The 18,418-nt window shown below is 43.5% G+C and overlaps 1 protein-coding gene across 1 annotated transcript in view; it reads left to right on the top strand.

Annotated features, from left to right (window-relative positions):
- Positions 1-4,181: 4,181 nt before the first annotated feature.
- The window catches only part of PLPPR4 (phospholipid phosphatase related 4), a 43,182-nt gene continuing 28,945 nt past the window's right edge, over positions 4,182-18,418 (top strand). The window contains exon 1 of the mRNA XM_034780022.1: positions 4,182-4,570. Coding sequence (XP_034635913.1) covers positions 4,493-4,570 — 78 coding nt within the window. The 5' untranslated portion in view covers positions 4,182-4,492. The remainder of the gene's footprint in view (positions 4,571-18,418) is intronic.

Genomic DNA, 18,418 nt, shown 5'->3' with positions numbered 1-18,418 from the left:
CAACACAGAATACAAAGTGTACACTGCTCACTTTATATTATTATTTTTATTACAATTTGCACTTGAAAAATGATAAAAGAAATAGTATTTTTCAGTTCACCGCAGACAAGTACTGTAGTGCAATCTCTTTATCATGAAAATGCAACTTACAAATGTAGATTTTTTTTATTACGGCAGTCAAAAACAAAACAATGTAAAACCTTAGAGCCTACAGGTCCACTCAGTCCTACTTCTTGTTCAGCCAGTCGCTAAGACAAACAAGTTTGTTTACATTTACGGGAGATAATGCTGCCCACTTCTTATTTACAATGTCACCAGAAAGTGAGAACAGATGTTTGCATGGCACTTTCGTAGCCAGCATTTCAAGATATTTACGTGCCAGATATACTAAACATTCATGCCCCTTCATGCTTCAGCCGCCATTCCAGAGGACATGCTTCCATGCTGATGATGCTCATTAAAAAAAATTGTGTGAATTAAATTTGTGACTCAACTCCTTAGGGGAGAATTGTATGTCTCCTGTTCTGTTTTACCCGCATTCTGACACATATTTCATGTTATAATAGTCTTGGATAATGACTCAGCACAACTTGTTCATTTTTAAGAACACTTTTGCTGCAGATTTGACAAAACACAAAGAAGGTACCAATGAGAGATTTCTAAAGATAGCTACAGCACTCGACCCAAGGTTTAAGAATCTGAAGTGCCTTCCAAAATCTGTGAGGGACGAGGTGTGGAGCATGCTTTCAGAAATCTTAAAAGAGCAACACTCTGATGCAGAAACTACAGAACCTGAACCACCAAAAAAGAAAATCAATCTTCTGCTGGTGGCATCTGACTCAGATTATGAAAATGAACATGTGTCGGTCTGCAGTGCTTTGGATTGTTATCGAGCAGAACCTGTCATCAGCCTGGACACATGTCCTCTGAATAGTGAATGAAGCATGAAGAGACATATGAATCTTTAGCGCATCTGCCATGTAAATATCTTGTGACGCCAGCTACAACAGTGCCATGTGAACGCCCGTTCTCACTTTCAGGTGACATTGTGAACAAGAAGCAGGCAACATTATTTCCTTCAAATGTAAACGACCTTGTTTGTCTGAGCGATTGGTTGAACAAGAAATAGGACTCAGTGGACTTGTAGGCTCTAAAGTTTTACATTGTTTTATTTTTGAATGCAGTTATTTTTTATACATAAATCTACATTTGTAAGATTGCACTACAGTACTTGTATTAAGTGAATTGAAAAATACTATTTCTTTTGTTTTTTATAGTGCTAATATTTGTAATCCAAAATAAATATAAAGTGAGCACTGTACACTTTATATTCCATCTTGTAATTGAAATCAATATATTTGAAAATGTAGAAAGCATCCCAAACTATTTAAATAAATGGTATTCTATTATTGTTTAATGGTGCAATTAATCACGATTAATTTTTTTAATTGTGTGATTAATCATGATTAATTTTTTATTGGTTTGACAGCCCTACAAATTACCCACTCCCTGTACTAGGGACAAGGTCATCTTAAATCCTTAAATAAAGATTTTTGGAGCGCAAGTCTGCTGTCAGCAGCTACAGGGATTCACATGTTCCAACAGTATATATTAAAGCTGCTGCAGTTGTAAACCTCTTTAAAAAGCAGTTTGGTAATTGAATTGGTAAACTACTGCAAACCATCAAACTGGTTCAATGGAAACCATCAAACCCTGCCTCCCAGAACTCCCTTGATGACTTTAATCAGTGGTCCTGGTGGCTTTTACTTTGAAATATTATTTTCCTGATTCTTATCCCTCTTACTGGAGGGAATCAGGAGTAACTCCAATTCCCTTGTGTGTGGAGTCTGCTTTGTGCTCATCACCTGCCACAAAGTGAACTTAGAATCATAGAACCATAGAGTTAGAATGGACCACAAGGGTTATCTGGTCTAACCCCCGGCCAAGATGCAGGATTTGTTGTGTCTCAGCCAGGGGTGGGCAAACTATGGCCCATGGGCTGCGTCCAGCCTCTGAGCCGTTTTAAGCCAGCCCGCGAGCCGCACCATGCAGCTCGGCCCCGCTCCAGTGCTCCGGCTGGGGCGCTGGGTCAGGGGCCACACCAGTGGCTCGGCCCCACTCCGGCCAGGGCGCTGGGTCGGGGGCTGCACCACACAGCTCGGCCCTGCTCAAGAGCGCCAGCTGGGGCGCTGGGTCAGGGGCCACACCATGCAGCTCCTGGAAGCTGTGGCATGGCCCCGCTCCAGCTCCTACGTGTTCCAATGGGAGCTGCAGGGGCAGTTCCTGCAGACGGGGCAGCACACAGAGCCAACTGGCCGTGCCTCCGCGTAGAAGCCGGAGAAGGGACATGCCACTGCTTCTGGGAGCTGCTTGAGGTAAGCGCCACTCGGTGCCTGCACCCCCTGAGCCTCTCCCCATGCCGCAACCTCTGCCCCAGTCCCGATTCCCCTCCTGCCCTCCAAACCCCTCGGTCCCAGCCCAGAGCACCCTCCTATACCCCTAGAGATTCTGGTCCTCTACATGTAGGTGAAAAGTTCCTCTTTCGTCCCTTAACATGTGGACTCTTTCTATTTGAGATACAGACTGACACTTGAATTTTTCTTCTGAAGTTGCTATTGAATCCCCATCCCCAACCCAGAGCCCACACCCTCTCCCACACTCCAACCCCAATTTTGTGAGCATTCATGGCCCTCCATACACTTTCTATTCTCCAATGTGGCCCTCGGGCCAAAATGTTTGCCCACCCCTGGTCTAAGCCATCCAAGACAGATGGCCATCCAGCCTCTTCTTTGAAAACCTCCAGTGAAAAAGATTCCACAACCTCCCGAGACAGTTTGTTCCATTGTCCTACTGTTCTTACAGTTAGGAAGTTTTTCCTGAGATTTAATCTAAACCTGCTATGCAGTAGTTTGAACCCATTGCCTCTTGTCTTGCCCTCTGTGGCAAGAGAGAACAATTTTTCTCCACGTTTTTTATGGCAGCCTTTCAAGTATTTGAAGACTGCTATCATGTCCCCCCCTTAACCTCATCTTTTCCAAACTATAGCCCAGTTCTCCAATTTGTCAAGATCCATTTTAATTTTAGCTCTATGCTCCAAAGTGTTTGCAACCCCCCATCCCGGCTTTGTGTCATCTGCAAATTTGATCAGTATGCCCTCTATTCCTACATCCAGGTCATTAATAAAGATGTTGAACAACTGCAAACATAGAGTAACTATTAATGAATGAAGTCAGACTGGAAGGAGGTCTCGAGTGGGGGTCCACAGGGGATCTGGGGCTAGTGTTATTTAATCAAGTATGCATCCACTTAATGGCAGTCTACTGAGCCTGCATTTCTCCAGCTTACTTACAGAATGTCATGTGCGACTGTGTCAAAACCCTTGCTAAAGTCCAGGTATATTATGTCCATCGCATTCCCCCTATCCACCAAACCAGTTACCTTGTCAAAGTGGCCCCAGCCACTTGAAAATTCCCCCATTGTAATGCTTCTGGAGCGCGGCAACTTTGGATCTTACTCTTGAAAAGCCAACTAGATCTGCAGGTCCTTCTCCTCAACTCTCTCCTTCGCCCTTGGGCAGACCTGTACAACCAGCACACAGACCTCCTCTCCCAGCCAATGATGTGCATATCTGCCACCTGCTGGTCACCCACCACTGCAGCCTCCTCTTTCCCCTATGCTGAGAGGGCAGGAGGAGGAGGAACTGGACTCACCTTTACATTACTCCTGCCTTCCCCACCAGGCCAACACAACCTGCATGTGAGGAGGGGCATGCTGCAGCTACTTTTGTCCCTGCAATGGAGGAGGTGGGGAATCATTGCTACCCGATGTCCCACTTGAGGGAGGGGTGGAGCAACAGTCACCTGGCCATTCCCTTTTCAGAGCTTCCTACATACCTTCCCCTTCTGCTCCCCAGGAATCTCAGGGAGAAGGAAGGGGCCCACTTGCCTCTCAGCTGCTGCATCTAACTCCTACCACTTTACATCCTTCCTGTCCATCTTCCCCATGATCCCATCTCTGCTGCCCACCTGATTTCCCCGCCCTTCCTGAATACTCAAAACCAATAGATCCAGGAGGGAAAGGGTTAAGGTGACTGGAGCACGCTCCCCTCCTCCTGTAGGATAATGGGGCCCCTTCCTTTTCCCTGGAGTAGGTTTCTTGACGTCAAGCCCATGAATATTGTACGAAGCTTCAGGACTGTAAGTGCAGCGAATCCTCCTCGGGCAGAGAAAGCCAGGGCTCTGTGCTGGGGGTGGAAGCCATTGCTGCAGCTTTGGGGAAGGAAGGAGATCGCTCGCAGAGAAGAGGCTTTGGGCTGCCTGCGTGTGGCACAAGGGATTGCTGCAAAGAGAGAAGCTTCACGCTGTGCTCTCCAGAGGTGCCTCTGGGGCATGTGACATCCACACAAGGCACCGGAGCGGGAGGAGAGGAAGCCTGCTTCGAAGCACTCATCCCCATCCCTAAAAGAAGAGATCAGCTCAGCCCCTTAGCCAGCATGTCTGCAAAGGAGAGGCAAAAAGGCAAAGTGACCAAGGACAGCGTCACTCTATTGCCCTGCTTTTATTTTGTGGAGGTGAGTGAAGAACCTGAGCTTGTGTCCCTTCAGCTTTAGCATGATGCAGATTGTTAGAGGCATTTTAGGAACAACTTTGTTCTCTGACAGCATGCTTCTTTCACTGGGGTCTGCTCTGGTTAGTGCCTGCCTCACTGCCTAGGTGAATATATAGAGAATAGCTGTACACGCTGAGTGAGAGAATGTTCTGTTTGTGTCTTATGCATGTGAGAGTATGGCAGTGTGTCTCATTCCTCTGTGAGTGTGTGTTGTTATGTCAGCATGTGTCTGTGTTCTGGGTCTGATTTGTATGTAGCTGTGGATTTCAGGAGGGGTAAAATTAAGCTTTGCCTGTAATATATTTGCATGGAGTTCACGTCTGGGTCTGAAATTGGGTCTACATCATCTGAGCTGTAATCCACGGTGGGGCGGGGGAAGGGATGTTCTTTACATCTCGAGAAAGAGGGAGTTCATTTTGATAATGTTTCAGAATCATTTCATGTAAAATATGTAGGTGATGCTTTGCATAATAAAATCAGTACCAGAAATCCATCAGTATTCTGAAGAGCTGGTTTGAGATTAAACTCTTCCTTGCAGAATACAGGCTGCTTTTATGGGAATTATTTCCGAGAGAGTCATTTTGCAAATGGACTGGCAGCTAAATGAAGCCATGTCACAGACTTAGGATCATCTCAACAGGAAGACATGTTTCAGAGAGGAGGTTATATGCAAACACATATTGCTTGTATTATGTCCATGAAAGAAAAGTCATGTTGTAGAAGGAATGTTAAAAAAATGAATATGGTTTAAAGTTGTTAAATAATCAGTATTGTGTTTTTATCAGGTCCCAGTAACGTGCCTGGACTGTAAGAGAGAGATAGGTAACAACACACGCTTTGTATCTTGAAAAAGTGAAAGAGTTTCTCAGTAGATTTTGTGTGGAAAGATTGAAACATGTCATGGCTGCTCTGTTGATGCCAGGTGAAGTTACACTTCCACAGGCACTCACTGCTCCAGAACTGGTGTATTGCTTAGAGGATTTTAGCCTCTTTTGACAGCACTCCATTCACTAGTAAGTAGGTACAAGAGCAAACATGGTTTCAGCTTCAGGAAATGAGTTTGTCATTTCTGTGTTTGTTAACCGAATAGTAAGTGAGCACAGCTTGCTTCTGATGACTCCACTTACAGTAGGGCAGTTACTGAGTCACTCGGCCTATGTGCCTTAGTTTCCCCATCTGTAACACAAGGATGGTGGCACTGGCCTCATGGAGGTGTGCTGAAGATAATGCACGAAAAGAACTTTGAAGGTTAAAAACAGGAGGTCTATGTAAGAGCTCAACATAATTTTTAGCCTGAACGGCAATATTAAAAATCTTGCTTAAATATCCTGGGAGATAGGAGGATACAGTGTGAGAGGGGCTTGTAAGTGGTGGCAGGCTGTCTCTCTTCCACCTAAATTCCCTACTAGTTGCCTGGGACAAGGGAGATGAAGCATATTAAAAATCATATTGGGTGGGATACTTTTCAGAGAATGTTAGATACTAAAGTAACAGACATGTCTTATTATTGTGGATTAGGCCCACTTGGTGAAATGTACCCATTGATGGAAGGCTCCTTCTGGGCCACATAATTCCTGTGGTATTCTTGTCAGAGAAAAGAGGTCATGGGTAGAGAAGCCACACAGGTGGGGGCCTCTCTATCCTCCTTACACTGGAGCAGAGGGCTCTATGCTATCTGAGGCCATCCCATCACTGAGAAGGGCTTCGGGGGCAGACAAGGGAAGGAGCCACTTCTATACTGATGCATATCTAGTAACCAGAGCCCCCTCACACATGCACACAGGGGGAGTAGCAGCCACGCTATGGTTTGCCCCCACATTGTGGTGGGATGATTTTTTTCGAAAGTAGCACATAGCCCAAGAACAGTGGTCACACTTAAAATCAGTTTTGCCTGGGATAACATTACCTCAGGATTTAGTATAGACTCAAGGAGCTCAGTCTATTTAGCTTAACAAAGAGAAGGCTAAGAGGTGACTTGATCACAGTCTATAAATACCAACACGGAGAATACACATTTGATAATGGGCTCTTCAGACTAGCAGATGAAGGTATAACACAATCCAATGGCTGGAAGTTGAAGCCAGAAACAAATTCAGAGTGGAAATAAGTTGTACATTTTTAATGGTGAGAGTAATTAACCATTAGAACAATTTACCAATTATTCATCACTGGCAATTTTAAAATCAGGATTGGATATTTTTCTAAAAGATCTGCTTTAGGCATTATTTTGTGGAAGTTCCTTGGCCTGTGTTATACAAGACATCAGAGTAGATATTCACAATGGTCTCTTCTGGCCTTGGAATCTATTTGCAGTATTCCTTAGAAACTCCCTGTACTTTATATAGTGAATACTGCAAACCACACTAAAGAGGCTGCAGCTCTTATGACTAAGTCACTGGACTGGAACTCAGGAGTTAAGGGTCCAGTTCCCAGCTCTACTGCACACTCTTTGTAAGACTTTGGGTAAGTCACTTAATCTCCTTGAATCTCAGTTTCCCAACTGCGAAGTGGGGATACCCTTCTTCCCACCTTTGTCTGTCTTGTCTATTTAGGCTGCAATTCTCTGGGGCAAGATGTGTTTTTCATTATGTGTATATACAGCACCTAGCACAATGGGACTCTGATCTCAGTTGGGGCCTCTAGCGTAGGCACTACTATAATACAAATAATAATGTATCCACTGACCTAGAGAAAACGGCTACTGCTGATAGTTATCCAAGACAACAGACAAAATTTTAAGTATGACCATTGTGCTTGGGTTTTATGTAGGATTAGAAAATTTCACCCACTGTGCACAGACACTTTGGGAAATGCTGTCAGGTGACAAACTGCATTACTGCAGAATGTCACATGTCCTTAATAGTTAGGATTTCTTTGTTGTAGTTGTTTTTAAACTCATTATTAAATTCCATTTTCTATTGATTCACCTCCATTGGGCCAAAGCAGGACTCTCTCCCCTTCTTATGCACATTCCATTGGCGTCAGTGGGAATTACATATGTTTATAGAGAAGAGAGGAGACCCCCACTATTTTGCTTGTTTGTAGCAAAGGACAAGGCAAATAGATTTTGTATGTATTTCTGTGCACCAGCCTCATCAGTGGTGGGCCACCGGAATATGCCCAGCTTGGGGAATGAGTTTAATAGTCACTGTAGAAAAGCAAGGGAAACTTGCATGCTATATTATTGCTGTTTCAGAGGCAGAGTGGAGAGGTTTTTAGCATATCCATGTTGTTATGCAGAAATTGACTTTCTGTGTACCAGATGAAGTGGGTTTCAGCCCTCATCTGTTGTAAGGAAAGTTGTCAGGATACAGACTCTTACAAGTAGAGAGGGGAACTAAAAATGAAAGCCTTGGGATTCCAGGACAAGCTGTGAGGATCCTTCCACCTTGTCCATGTCTAGCATCTGGGAGCACTGAGGACGTTCACATCTAGATTTGAATTTTATGATTAGCCCCAGTCCGTAAACTGTTCGAAACCAAAATTCCCAAGTCTGAACAGATACAATATTTAGGGAAATTTGGATCCAAATCCAGAGATTCAAACTTTGCAACTGGGGCCCAACTCCAGTTCCCCTAAAGGTTTAGGGATGAAGCTATTGTTCTCCTCTTCTATTTCTCTCCTTTTCTCCTGCAGCCATGACAGGTATATTTGATGAGACAGTAGGACAAATTCTGCTTTCAGTTACACTTGTGTAAATCAAGAGTAAATCCAGTAGACTTAATTTACAGCTGTGAAAAAGTGGACTGAGTCCAGGGTAGCCAGCGTTCAAATTAGAAAATTGTTATGGTTGTCTCCCCTCCCCCTCCAACTCTTCTTCTGTTCAGTTTCTAGTGGTAAGACATATAGTTATGATTTACCCACATATGCCCAACTCTAATCTGACCCCTGAGAATGTGCTCCTGGAACTTTATAGTACAGGATAATACTGATATTAATGAAACAACCACCTGACAGCCCCTGCGGTGGCATTAGCAGAAGTAGGAAAATGGCTTAAACATTTTTGAATTGTGATTGGTTAAAGGAGAACATGAGACTCATATAGATGTGTTTAAATCAGGAATAGCTCTATTGAAGTCAATAAAGTTACCAGTGTAAGGGACAAGAGAGGCAGACCCTGTGAGGTTAACTGGCATTAGTACACAATGTGGATGTTTTTTGCATACCATAGACTACATCATCATCCAAATAAGTGTAAACATGAATATAGGAGACCATATTTAAGTAAACCAGCCACCTCTGAAATGTACACAATTTGGGATTTTCCAAATTTATTTAAGAGCAAAAATGTTTTAAAGGTTTTAATTCAGTAGGTGAATGATGAAAAATGGGCTTTTTCAATCTCTCCCCTCTATACATCTGGCCTTTTTGTATATTTCCTTCCCATTCCATTCTGCCCTACCCTCAAGTCAGGCTTCCCCTCCCCCAGCCTGTTCTTATTTGCAAGTGCCAATCCACTGCTCCTTGTGGCTAAGCAACAATTAGTTTCATTTTGTATTTTGAGAAAAAGACATGAGGAGCTGCTTTCTCACCTGTGCAATTAAATAATGAAATGTCAATCAGAAAATGCTGGAGGATCAGGGCCGTAGGGAGAAGGCAGATCTATCACTAATAATATCAGCAAAATAATGGGAAACTGTAGACAGGTATTATTTCCCCAAACACTGGAGGAAAGGAAAGGGCTTAGAAAAGTATCCAGGGAAAAGGAGAAAATGGAAAACCAAAATCACACAATATAGAAGGGTCCATAATACATAAGCTGGGAAAGAAAAGAGGCCTTATGGTCACTGATGTAACCTAAACATGCATGGCACTTTACAGAGCAAATTAAAACAAACAAACAGATTTTCTGCCTTCCAAGGGATTTATCCTGCAAACTCTCACTATGGGGAGCAGTACTTACTATCCTGAAGTCAAGTACTACTCAGAGGAATGAGCACTATTATGTCCAGTAGTATCTGTTTGCAGAATTGAGCCCTAAAATGAGACAAAAACAGGCAGAGACTATAATTAAGGGAGGGGATGAGGAAGTGATAGAGAGAAGAAGAGGACAATGAATCCAATCCTGCAGACGCTTACTACTAGGCATAGTATTTACTACCATGTTGCCAACAAGACTATTCATGTTAGTAACCGATACTTGTGATTATACTCGTGATTATAAGGATTTGTAACATTGGACCAAATATGATTATATAGTAACTTAGCAAGGTAAGCTGCATTTCTGTTGATAGTTCCAATCTAAAAAACAATTGTGGGCCTGATTCTGATCTCATATACAGCAGTGTCAATCAATAGTAACTCAAAAAAACACAGTGAAGTTACATTCAACATAAAAACAATGTGAGATCAGATCAGGCCCTATCTAGCTTAATTTATTAGAGCTACAGGGCCACAGTGTCCTCTCACTTACACCAATTTTACATTAGTGGCTTCAGTGCAGTTATTCCTGATTTACAGAGATACAGATAAATGGAGAAGTAGGCCCATGGGTTAGAAGCTGTAGAAGTGAGGAGACGGAAATCTACAGACATACAGAAAAGAATTAGCGCAGCAGGCATAGTGGATGTGGCCTAGGCTGAAAGACTAGGGAAGCAGAAAACCTACAAAAAAATTAATGAAACTTTATTAAACACAGCATAAAACATTTTTGCAGTTTTCACTATTTGTGAAATAGAACCTTGATGGATAGTATGTATCTCATAAAAATGTTTAAAAGGTATTTAAACATTATTTTAAAATGACCCTATTATAATGACAGTAAGCGTCTTACACTTTGCAGAAGCACATATCACATGATATGATCTGGAGATGTGCATCTCTACTCACCTGAAGTGCATATTAATCAGTGCACTTCCACACAAATTGGTCTGTGTTATTTTTTAATTATGTTTGTACATTTCACAGTTGTATAGAATATATGGATAATCTGAGCCTCTTTTAAAAAAAACTAAGGGAGAGAGGAGTACTCATGGAAGCTCAATTTGCATCTGTTTAAATAGAAGGATATGTCCATAGTGAAAGATCTACCAGCATCAGGAAAATATTAGGAATTGAAACATTGGGCTAGTCTACACTGGCAACAGTGCTTTAACGTGGCTTGTGTAGTCGCGGCAGAGGGCTGGGAGAGAGCTCTCCCAGTGCTCTAAAAAACCCACCTCCACAAGGGGCGTAGCTACCAATGCTGCGAGCGCGGCTCCCAGTGCTGTTGCACTGTCTATACTGGCATGTTACAGTGCTGAAACTTGATGTGCCCAGGGGGGTGTTTTTTCACACCCCTGAGCAAGAAAGTTGCAGTGCTGTAAAGTGCCAGACAAGCCCATTGTCTGTGACCATTCCTAGAAAGAGATCTGCCTTTTGCTTTGTTGATCTTCCCTCGTTAGCATATTCAGAGTACATCCTCAGTACATTCAAGGACAATAGCCAGAAGGGTTAGTGCCTCACATTTTAAATATGAATCTGGAAAACTTCCAGGGTTATATATCTCCTGTTCCCCAGAGGATGAGGATGTCTGCAGATGTAGCATGGATAAATACATTTATTCATAGTGACAGGAATACTCTCTGTTTCAAGGAAAAATCTGTGGGTGATTTTTCTTCACGCATTAACCAAACATCGAAAAATATCTGGGGTGAAATCCTGGAGCCTGGGAGTTTTACCATAGACTTATATGAAGACAGGATTTTACCCCTGGCCTTTTGTCTGCAGGGTTAGCATGTAAAAACACAGAAGGCCTAATTTTCTCTCACTTACATATGTATAAATATAGAGTAACCCCACTGAAGTCAATGGAGTTACACCAGTGTATAATGGGTATAAGGGATCAGAGAATCAAGCACAGTAGATGAAATCCTGGCCCCGCTGAATTCAATGGGGTTAAGATTTCACCCATTTTCAGGTACGCTGAAATACAGAAGGCTAGCTCCTGAACAACTGTAAGTCAGCAAAGCTCCGAAGACTTAAATGCCAGCTGAAGAATTGGCCTATAAACTTTGTGAAAGCCAGTGGTAGGAGGTACCTTAGAAAACACAAGAGATCTATTATATTATTGTAGCCGTCAGTTCTGTAAAGTGGTGGGTTTCCTCGGCTCCAGTTGAAATAAATGTGTGTCGAGGATGTTCGGTGTATCTCAGGACCAGACACTTAGTTCCCATTCATTTCTAACTTATACTGACAAGGGTAGATTCGAAATGTCAGATGTGGATACACATCACCAAGTATCTCAAAAATTCCACTTCTCAGTCATTTCTGGATTTTTTAGGTATGTAGACATGCATGACACACATCTGCATTAAAATTATACACTTAGGACTCTGCAAGATTTTTGGAGGCTTGACTTCTAGGATATGCATTGCCTATGGGAATTTAGTGATTAGAATGGGAGTTTTACCTGTATAAGGAATTATAGGATGAGCTCCTCAATTTCAGGGAAAGGGCAATTGCTGTATGCTAATTAAAGGGTTCAGAAAGAGTCAGAGACTACACCAATGTTTGTTGGAAGCACAATGGAGGACTTTCCTCCCTAAATTTAAATGCAGTGAAAAAGCATCTTTAACCTTAAAAATGAAAATAAAATAAAATAAAAAAATTAAAAAGCAACCTGAAACACTGATGAGCTGCACACAATCATTTTGATGATTTAATCCCATGAAGGGGAATTTCCACTTTACAATAAAGATCATGTGTCCAGACCTTTATCTTGTGAACATAGCAGCATCAGTTTACTATTCCTAAGCTAACCATGTGAGCAACTGTGAGGGGTGAAATGGACAAGCACCTGGGCCATGCAGTAGCAGGAGGCTGGGAAGGGGCATCCTAATGACACTCTCTCCTCACACACATACCTTTTTATGTGAAAGGTGTCAGCTCCATCTGGTTGTACCTGAAAGAAGCTCTAAGCCCCACTGAAATCTTTTGGCTGGCCCTGAAGTGTGGTCATGGTGCACAGGAGTCAGTTTTGTTTGGGGGAATTATGTTCAAGACCTGGCCAAAGCATGCTAAGGAGAGCTCTGCTTATTAATACTTCTAACACATTCAGAGGTAGGGTGACCAGATGTCCCAATTTTACAGGGACAGTCCCAATTTTGGGATCTTTTCCTTATATAGGCTCCTATTACCCGCTTCCCCCCCCCCCCCCCCCCCGATTTTTCACTTGCTGTCTGGTCTCCCTATTCGGAGGCCAGGACAGAGGTGTCTGCTGCTCAGTCAGGCAGCTGCCACCAAGAGTTGAGCCTGCTCTGGCAACTGCTACCCATTTATCATTGCTTATGCATTGCTCCCTGCACCACTAGAAATGCATGGTGGATGCACTTGTACACCAGCGTCCCACACCACCATCCTGCCAGCCTCTCCAGCACCTCATCAGAAGGAGAGGAGGTGGGAATATTGTGCCCTGAGCACATTTGCAGTGTTGCTCTTGGGGTCCACCCCAATGAACCTCCTAAGCTGTGGAGCAGACAACAAAAGCTATATAATTGTGTGCCGTCTCTTTAAAGAGAGTTCCCCCTCAGAAACACATGATTTAAAATATCACTCACTTCCAGAAAAGGGGATCATATTCTTTTAACTCTAGCCCAGATTTCCACATTGAAATCCCAAGGCTAAGAAGCAGCATGGCAGAGCCCATGACTCACTCCCTTCCTGTGCTCAGCACCAGTCCCTATGCCTCTCGAGGTCCTTGTTCAGCAAAGCACTTAAGCATAATATTTCACCTGTCCTGTTTATGTAACACTTTAAAAATCAGCAAAAGGGTTATATAAATAAAATTTATTATGAAACAAAAGGCAAAAAACTATTATGTACATAGTTTAGTCCTATTCGGTGTCTACTCAGCGCTTCTTGGCTTGTCTCTTGTATTCATTAAATGGAGCATCTCTTGTCACTGTCCAGCAATACTTTGCAAGCATTGACGGGCTCCATTTGCCCTAATAGCGTTTCTCCATTGTTGCAATGTCCTGGTGAAATCGCTCGCCGTGCTCATCGCTCGCTGCTCCGCAGTTCAGTGGAAAAAAATCTAGATGAGAGTGCAAAAAATGTATCTTTAGTGACATGTTGCAACCAAGGCTTTTGTATGCCTTGAGGAGGTTTTCCACCAACAACCTGTAGTTGTCTGCCTTGTTGTTTCCGAGAAAATTTATTGCCACTAACTGAAAGGCTTTCCATGCCGTCTTTTCCTTGCCATGCAGTGCATGGTCAAATGCATCATCTCGAAGAAGTTCACGAATCTGAGGACCAACAAAGACACCTTCCTTTATCTTAGCTTCACTTAACCTTGGAAATTTTCCACGGAGGTACTTGAAAGCTGCTTGTGTTTTGTCAATGGCCTTGACAAAGTTCTTCATCAGACCCAGCTTGATGTGTAAGGGTGGTAACAAAATCTTCCTTGATTCAACAAGTGGTGGATGCTGAACACTTTTCCTCCCAGGCTCCAATGACCGTCGGAGTGGCCAATCTTTCTTGATGTAGTGGGAATCTCTTGCACGACTATCCCATTCGCAGAGAAAACAGCAGTACTTTGTGTATCCAGTCTGCAGACCAAGCAAGAGAGCAACAACCTTCAAATCGCCACAAAGCTGCCACTGATGTTGGTCATAGATTATGCACCTCAAAAGTTGTTTCATGTTGTCATAGGTTTCTTTCATATGGACTGCATGACCAACTGGAATTGATGGCAAAACATTGCCATTATGCAATTATCGATTCTTCGATGAATCGATGAACAGTCTCCACTCATTTGGATCGTGAACGATGTTGAGTGCTGCCATCACACCATCGATGTTGTTGCAGGCTACAAGATCACCTTCCATGAAGAAGAATGGGACAAGATCCTTTTGACGGTCATGGAACATGGAAACCCTAACATCACCTACCAGGAGATTCCACTGCTGTAGTCTGGAGGCCAACAGCTCTGCCTTACTCTTGGGTAGTTCCAAATCCCTGACAAGGTCATTCAGTTCACCTTGTGTTATGAGGTGTGGTTCAGAGGAGGAGGATGGGAGAAAATGTGGGTGTGACATTGATGGTTCAGGACCAGAAGTTTCATCCTCTTCCTCGTCTGACTCAAGTGAGAATGATTCTGGTGCATCAGGAACCGGCAGTCCTTCTCCGTGGAGTACTGGGCGTATAGCTGATGGAATGTTTGGATAATGCACAGTCCACTTTTTCTTCTTTGACACACCTTTCCCAACTGGAGGCACCATGCAGAAGTAACAATTGCTGGTATGATCTGTTGGCTCTCTCCAAATCATTGGTACTGCAAATGGCATAGATTTCCTTTTCCTGTTCAACCACTGGCAAAGATTTGTTGCACAAGTGTTGCAGCATATGTGTGGGGCCCACCTCTTGTCCTGATCTCCAATTTTGCAGCCAAAATAAAGGTGATAGGCTTTCTTAACCATAGTGGTTATACTGCGCTTTTGTGATGCAAAAGTCACTTCACCACAAACATAGCAGAAGTTATCTGCACTGTTCAGACAAGAACGAGGCATCTCTGCTCACTTTGGCTAAACAGAAATGTGTCCCTTTGCAAAATCAAACACTGACAAATAAGAGAGCACGACACTGTATGATTTCTAGAGCTGATATAGGGCAATTTGTTCAGCAGAGTGATGTAAGCTTCGTTATGATTGCATCATCCATGACTTCTAGGAATAACATGATGCAATTCATATCATGTATGACGCAATACCAGCTTCAGATTGCATCATTCATTGTCTTGCCTAAAAAGCAAGTACTGTCCAAACTCTGTCATAGATTTATTCATAGATCCAGTCAAAGATGTATTTTAGTCATTTCTGGTTTAAATTGAGATCCCTTCCCTTTATAACTCACTTATCCTCCGCCATTCCCAAGTCAAGGGTCGTATATACTGACCCAATAGCATATCTTGAAAACTAGAGCCAATCAACAATTTTAAGCATCATTTTCGTTCTCAGTGACCCAGAATTAGTAACGTTTGACTACATTTATTTCAGAAGCATTTTGGCTGTAGAGCAGTGTAATATCCAGGTGGGTGGACTCCTGAGCCCACATGAAACAATGTTGCATGGTCAGTAATAAAATTTCCACTGGTTTTAAATGGGAGTAGAATCAAGACTTATCGGTAATTTGTGGCAGCTGCAGCTCTTACATCAGTCAGAGTTCATGTGTTCCCCCTACCCCTCCCCCCCCCCCCCCGACCCCCGCGAGGGCATTCTCAGTTTGGGAGGAGATATCCCTGTGTATGATTTAAAATGACACCTTATAATCAAAGCTGTCATTTTAAATGTATTCTGAGGAACGGATACTGCTCTCACTGTGTGAGTTCAGAATCAGGCCCCGTATCTGCAAGCAAGCACTCATGCATACATGTATTAAAGAGAGTTGTTACATTGTATTCACAGGGTACTTTAAAAAGTATACAACATATCTGCCTTCACCATGTGTCATTAACAATGGGCATAAAAAAATAACTAACAAATAAAACCCCACAAATTTTGAGACACCAAATGTAAATACTGTACTAGAATCAACACACATACAGTCTGCAATGTTTTTACTGACCTCCTTTTTCAAAAGATGAATTTATGTTCATCTCAGGTTGTGTAATGTTTTTAACATACATATTCAGGTATATTTAGAAGTACAGTAGTAGAAACCTAGGGTGAAATCATGGCTCCACTGAGGCCAATGGGAGTTTTGCCATTGAGTTCAATGGAGCCAAGATTTCAGCTCTAGTCTTCACAATAAAATCACATGGCACATCATTCATAAATGATTGGGGGTGGGGGGAGAATATTGTATTTCATTTTCATCCTAGGGAGAGGAATGAAAAAGGAATCAGACATGAAAGATGCTACTCACTTTGCTTAATGCATTACTGGAAGGCACTTGGACACCATGGTGATGGTCTCCCTGTTGGAACCTGATAGGATAAAAGAGGATTGCCCTCCTCCAACTCCCTCCTCCTGTCTTCCATAAAGCACAAACTACAACCTAATTACCGTTAGGCATGTGGAGCACTATGATCACTACTACTGACTGGCTCAGAATAGTGCACTTCCTACTCTGTTTGTTTCCAGTCTACCCAAATCCACCCTGGCTTGCTTATTTGTCTCACCCATCTGTTATGTTTTGTCATTTAGATCGTAAACTCACAGGAGCTGTGGCCATCTGTCTGTTCTGTGTTTGTACAGCACCTAGCACAATGGGGTTCTGGTTCATGACTGGGGCTCCAGGACCTGTGATAATACAAATAACTAAATATTTACAGAACCTAGCACATTGTTGTGGCCTCTCTGTGATGCTGCAATATATGGCAGAATAATAGGCTTTTCCAACTGGGAATGTGTTTTTTATTTGTGTCTTTCCTTTTGTTTAAGAAACATATATTTTGGTCCTAAAGGTCTTGACAGTGTCATTTAATGAAACAGTCAATATTTGCTTGCTAGTGACTCAGAGCAAACATCACTTGCAGAGAAAATGAAACTTTGATTTGGAAAATTCTCCAAGGGGGAGATAAACCTTGTTTTTTTTTTCTGAGGGCTGGACAGCATGGTTATCATCTGGCAACGCTTCAGTTCTGTCACTTTGTTGATGTTTGGCCTCAGTGACTGAGAAGTTGTAACTTTCAGGATTGCAGCAAGGTGTGCATCAGATAGTTGTGTTCGGTATTCTGACTTGTTTATATTCATTGTGGAAAAGAGTGATGCTGCCTCCATGGCTGACTCCGCCTGGCAACTAATGATGCTGCCTCCATGGTTGACTCTGCCCAGCAACTAGTGATGGTATCTCTGTCCCTCTCCCCCAGCCAATGGGATCTGTGGGGGGCGGTGCCTGCAGCCAACATTGCTGGCAGCATGTCTGCTTGTGTCTCTCCTCTGTGGGCCACAGTAGGGAAGTTCTCGGTCTGCACATGGTCCGCAGGCTGGGACTTTGAGACCCCTGCTCTAAATCATTAATGAAAATACTGATTAGTACCAGACCCAGGACTGACCCCCTGTGGGACTCCCACTTGACTAGACATTCCCCCCTCCCTCAGTTTGACAGCAAACCATTGATGACTACTCTTTGAATATGGCCACAAAGGCATATGCAGTGCAGAGTGGCTGGTGCCTGGCTTTCCCCCCTCCCATGCACTCGAAACTATGAATGTATGAGTTTACAAAAATCTCTTGGAGGGGCTTCCACCAGATCTGGGACCTCTTCTGCAAGATTTGGGTCTTGCTGACTAATTAGAGCTCCTTTGCTTTGCACTACACCATGCAACACAAAGGAGCATTTGGCCTTTATTCTTCTCCTGAAAGTATTTGTGTATATGTTTATCTCTTGTTAAGCTTTTTGGGGAATGGCATGATAGGGCTAGGTTCCCTGCAATATAAATAATCATCATCATAGTAATGAATAATTAAGGTTACCATATTTCAGCAAGCAAAAAAGAGGACGGGAGGAGCCCCGCCCTAGCACCGCCCCTGCCCCTCCCACTTCCCGCCCCCCCCAGAGCCCCCAACCCTCCCCCCGTTCCTTGTCCCCTGACTGCCCCCTCCTGGGACCCCTGTCCCTAACTGCCCCCCAGGACTCCACCCCCTATCTAAGCCTCCCTGCTCCTTGTCCCCTGACTGCCCCAACCCTTAGCCACCCCCCCACCCCCAGACAGACCCCTGGGACTCCCACGCCCCATCCAACCACTCCCCACCCCCTGGCAGCCCCCCCCCGAACTCCCAACCCATCTAAACCCCTCTGCTCCCTGTCCCCTGACTGCTCCGATCCCTCTCCCCACTCCTGCCCCCTGACAGCTCCCCCCCAGAACTCCCAGCCCCCTACCCCCCGCTCC

The sequence above is a fragment of the Trachemys scripta genome, chromosome 8 (genome assembly GCF_013100865.1).
Source record: "Trachemys scripta elegans isolate TJP31775 chromosome 8, CAS_Tse_1.0, whole genome shotgun sequence".
Lineage (NCBI taxonomy): Eukaryota > Metazoa > Chordata > Testudines > Emydidae > Trachemys > Trachemys scripta.
The sequence above is the reverse complement of the archived record's forward strand: the minus strand, read 5'-3'. Positions and strand labels throughout refer to the sequence as shown.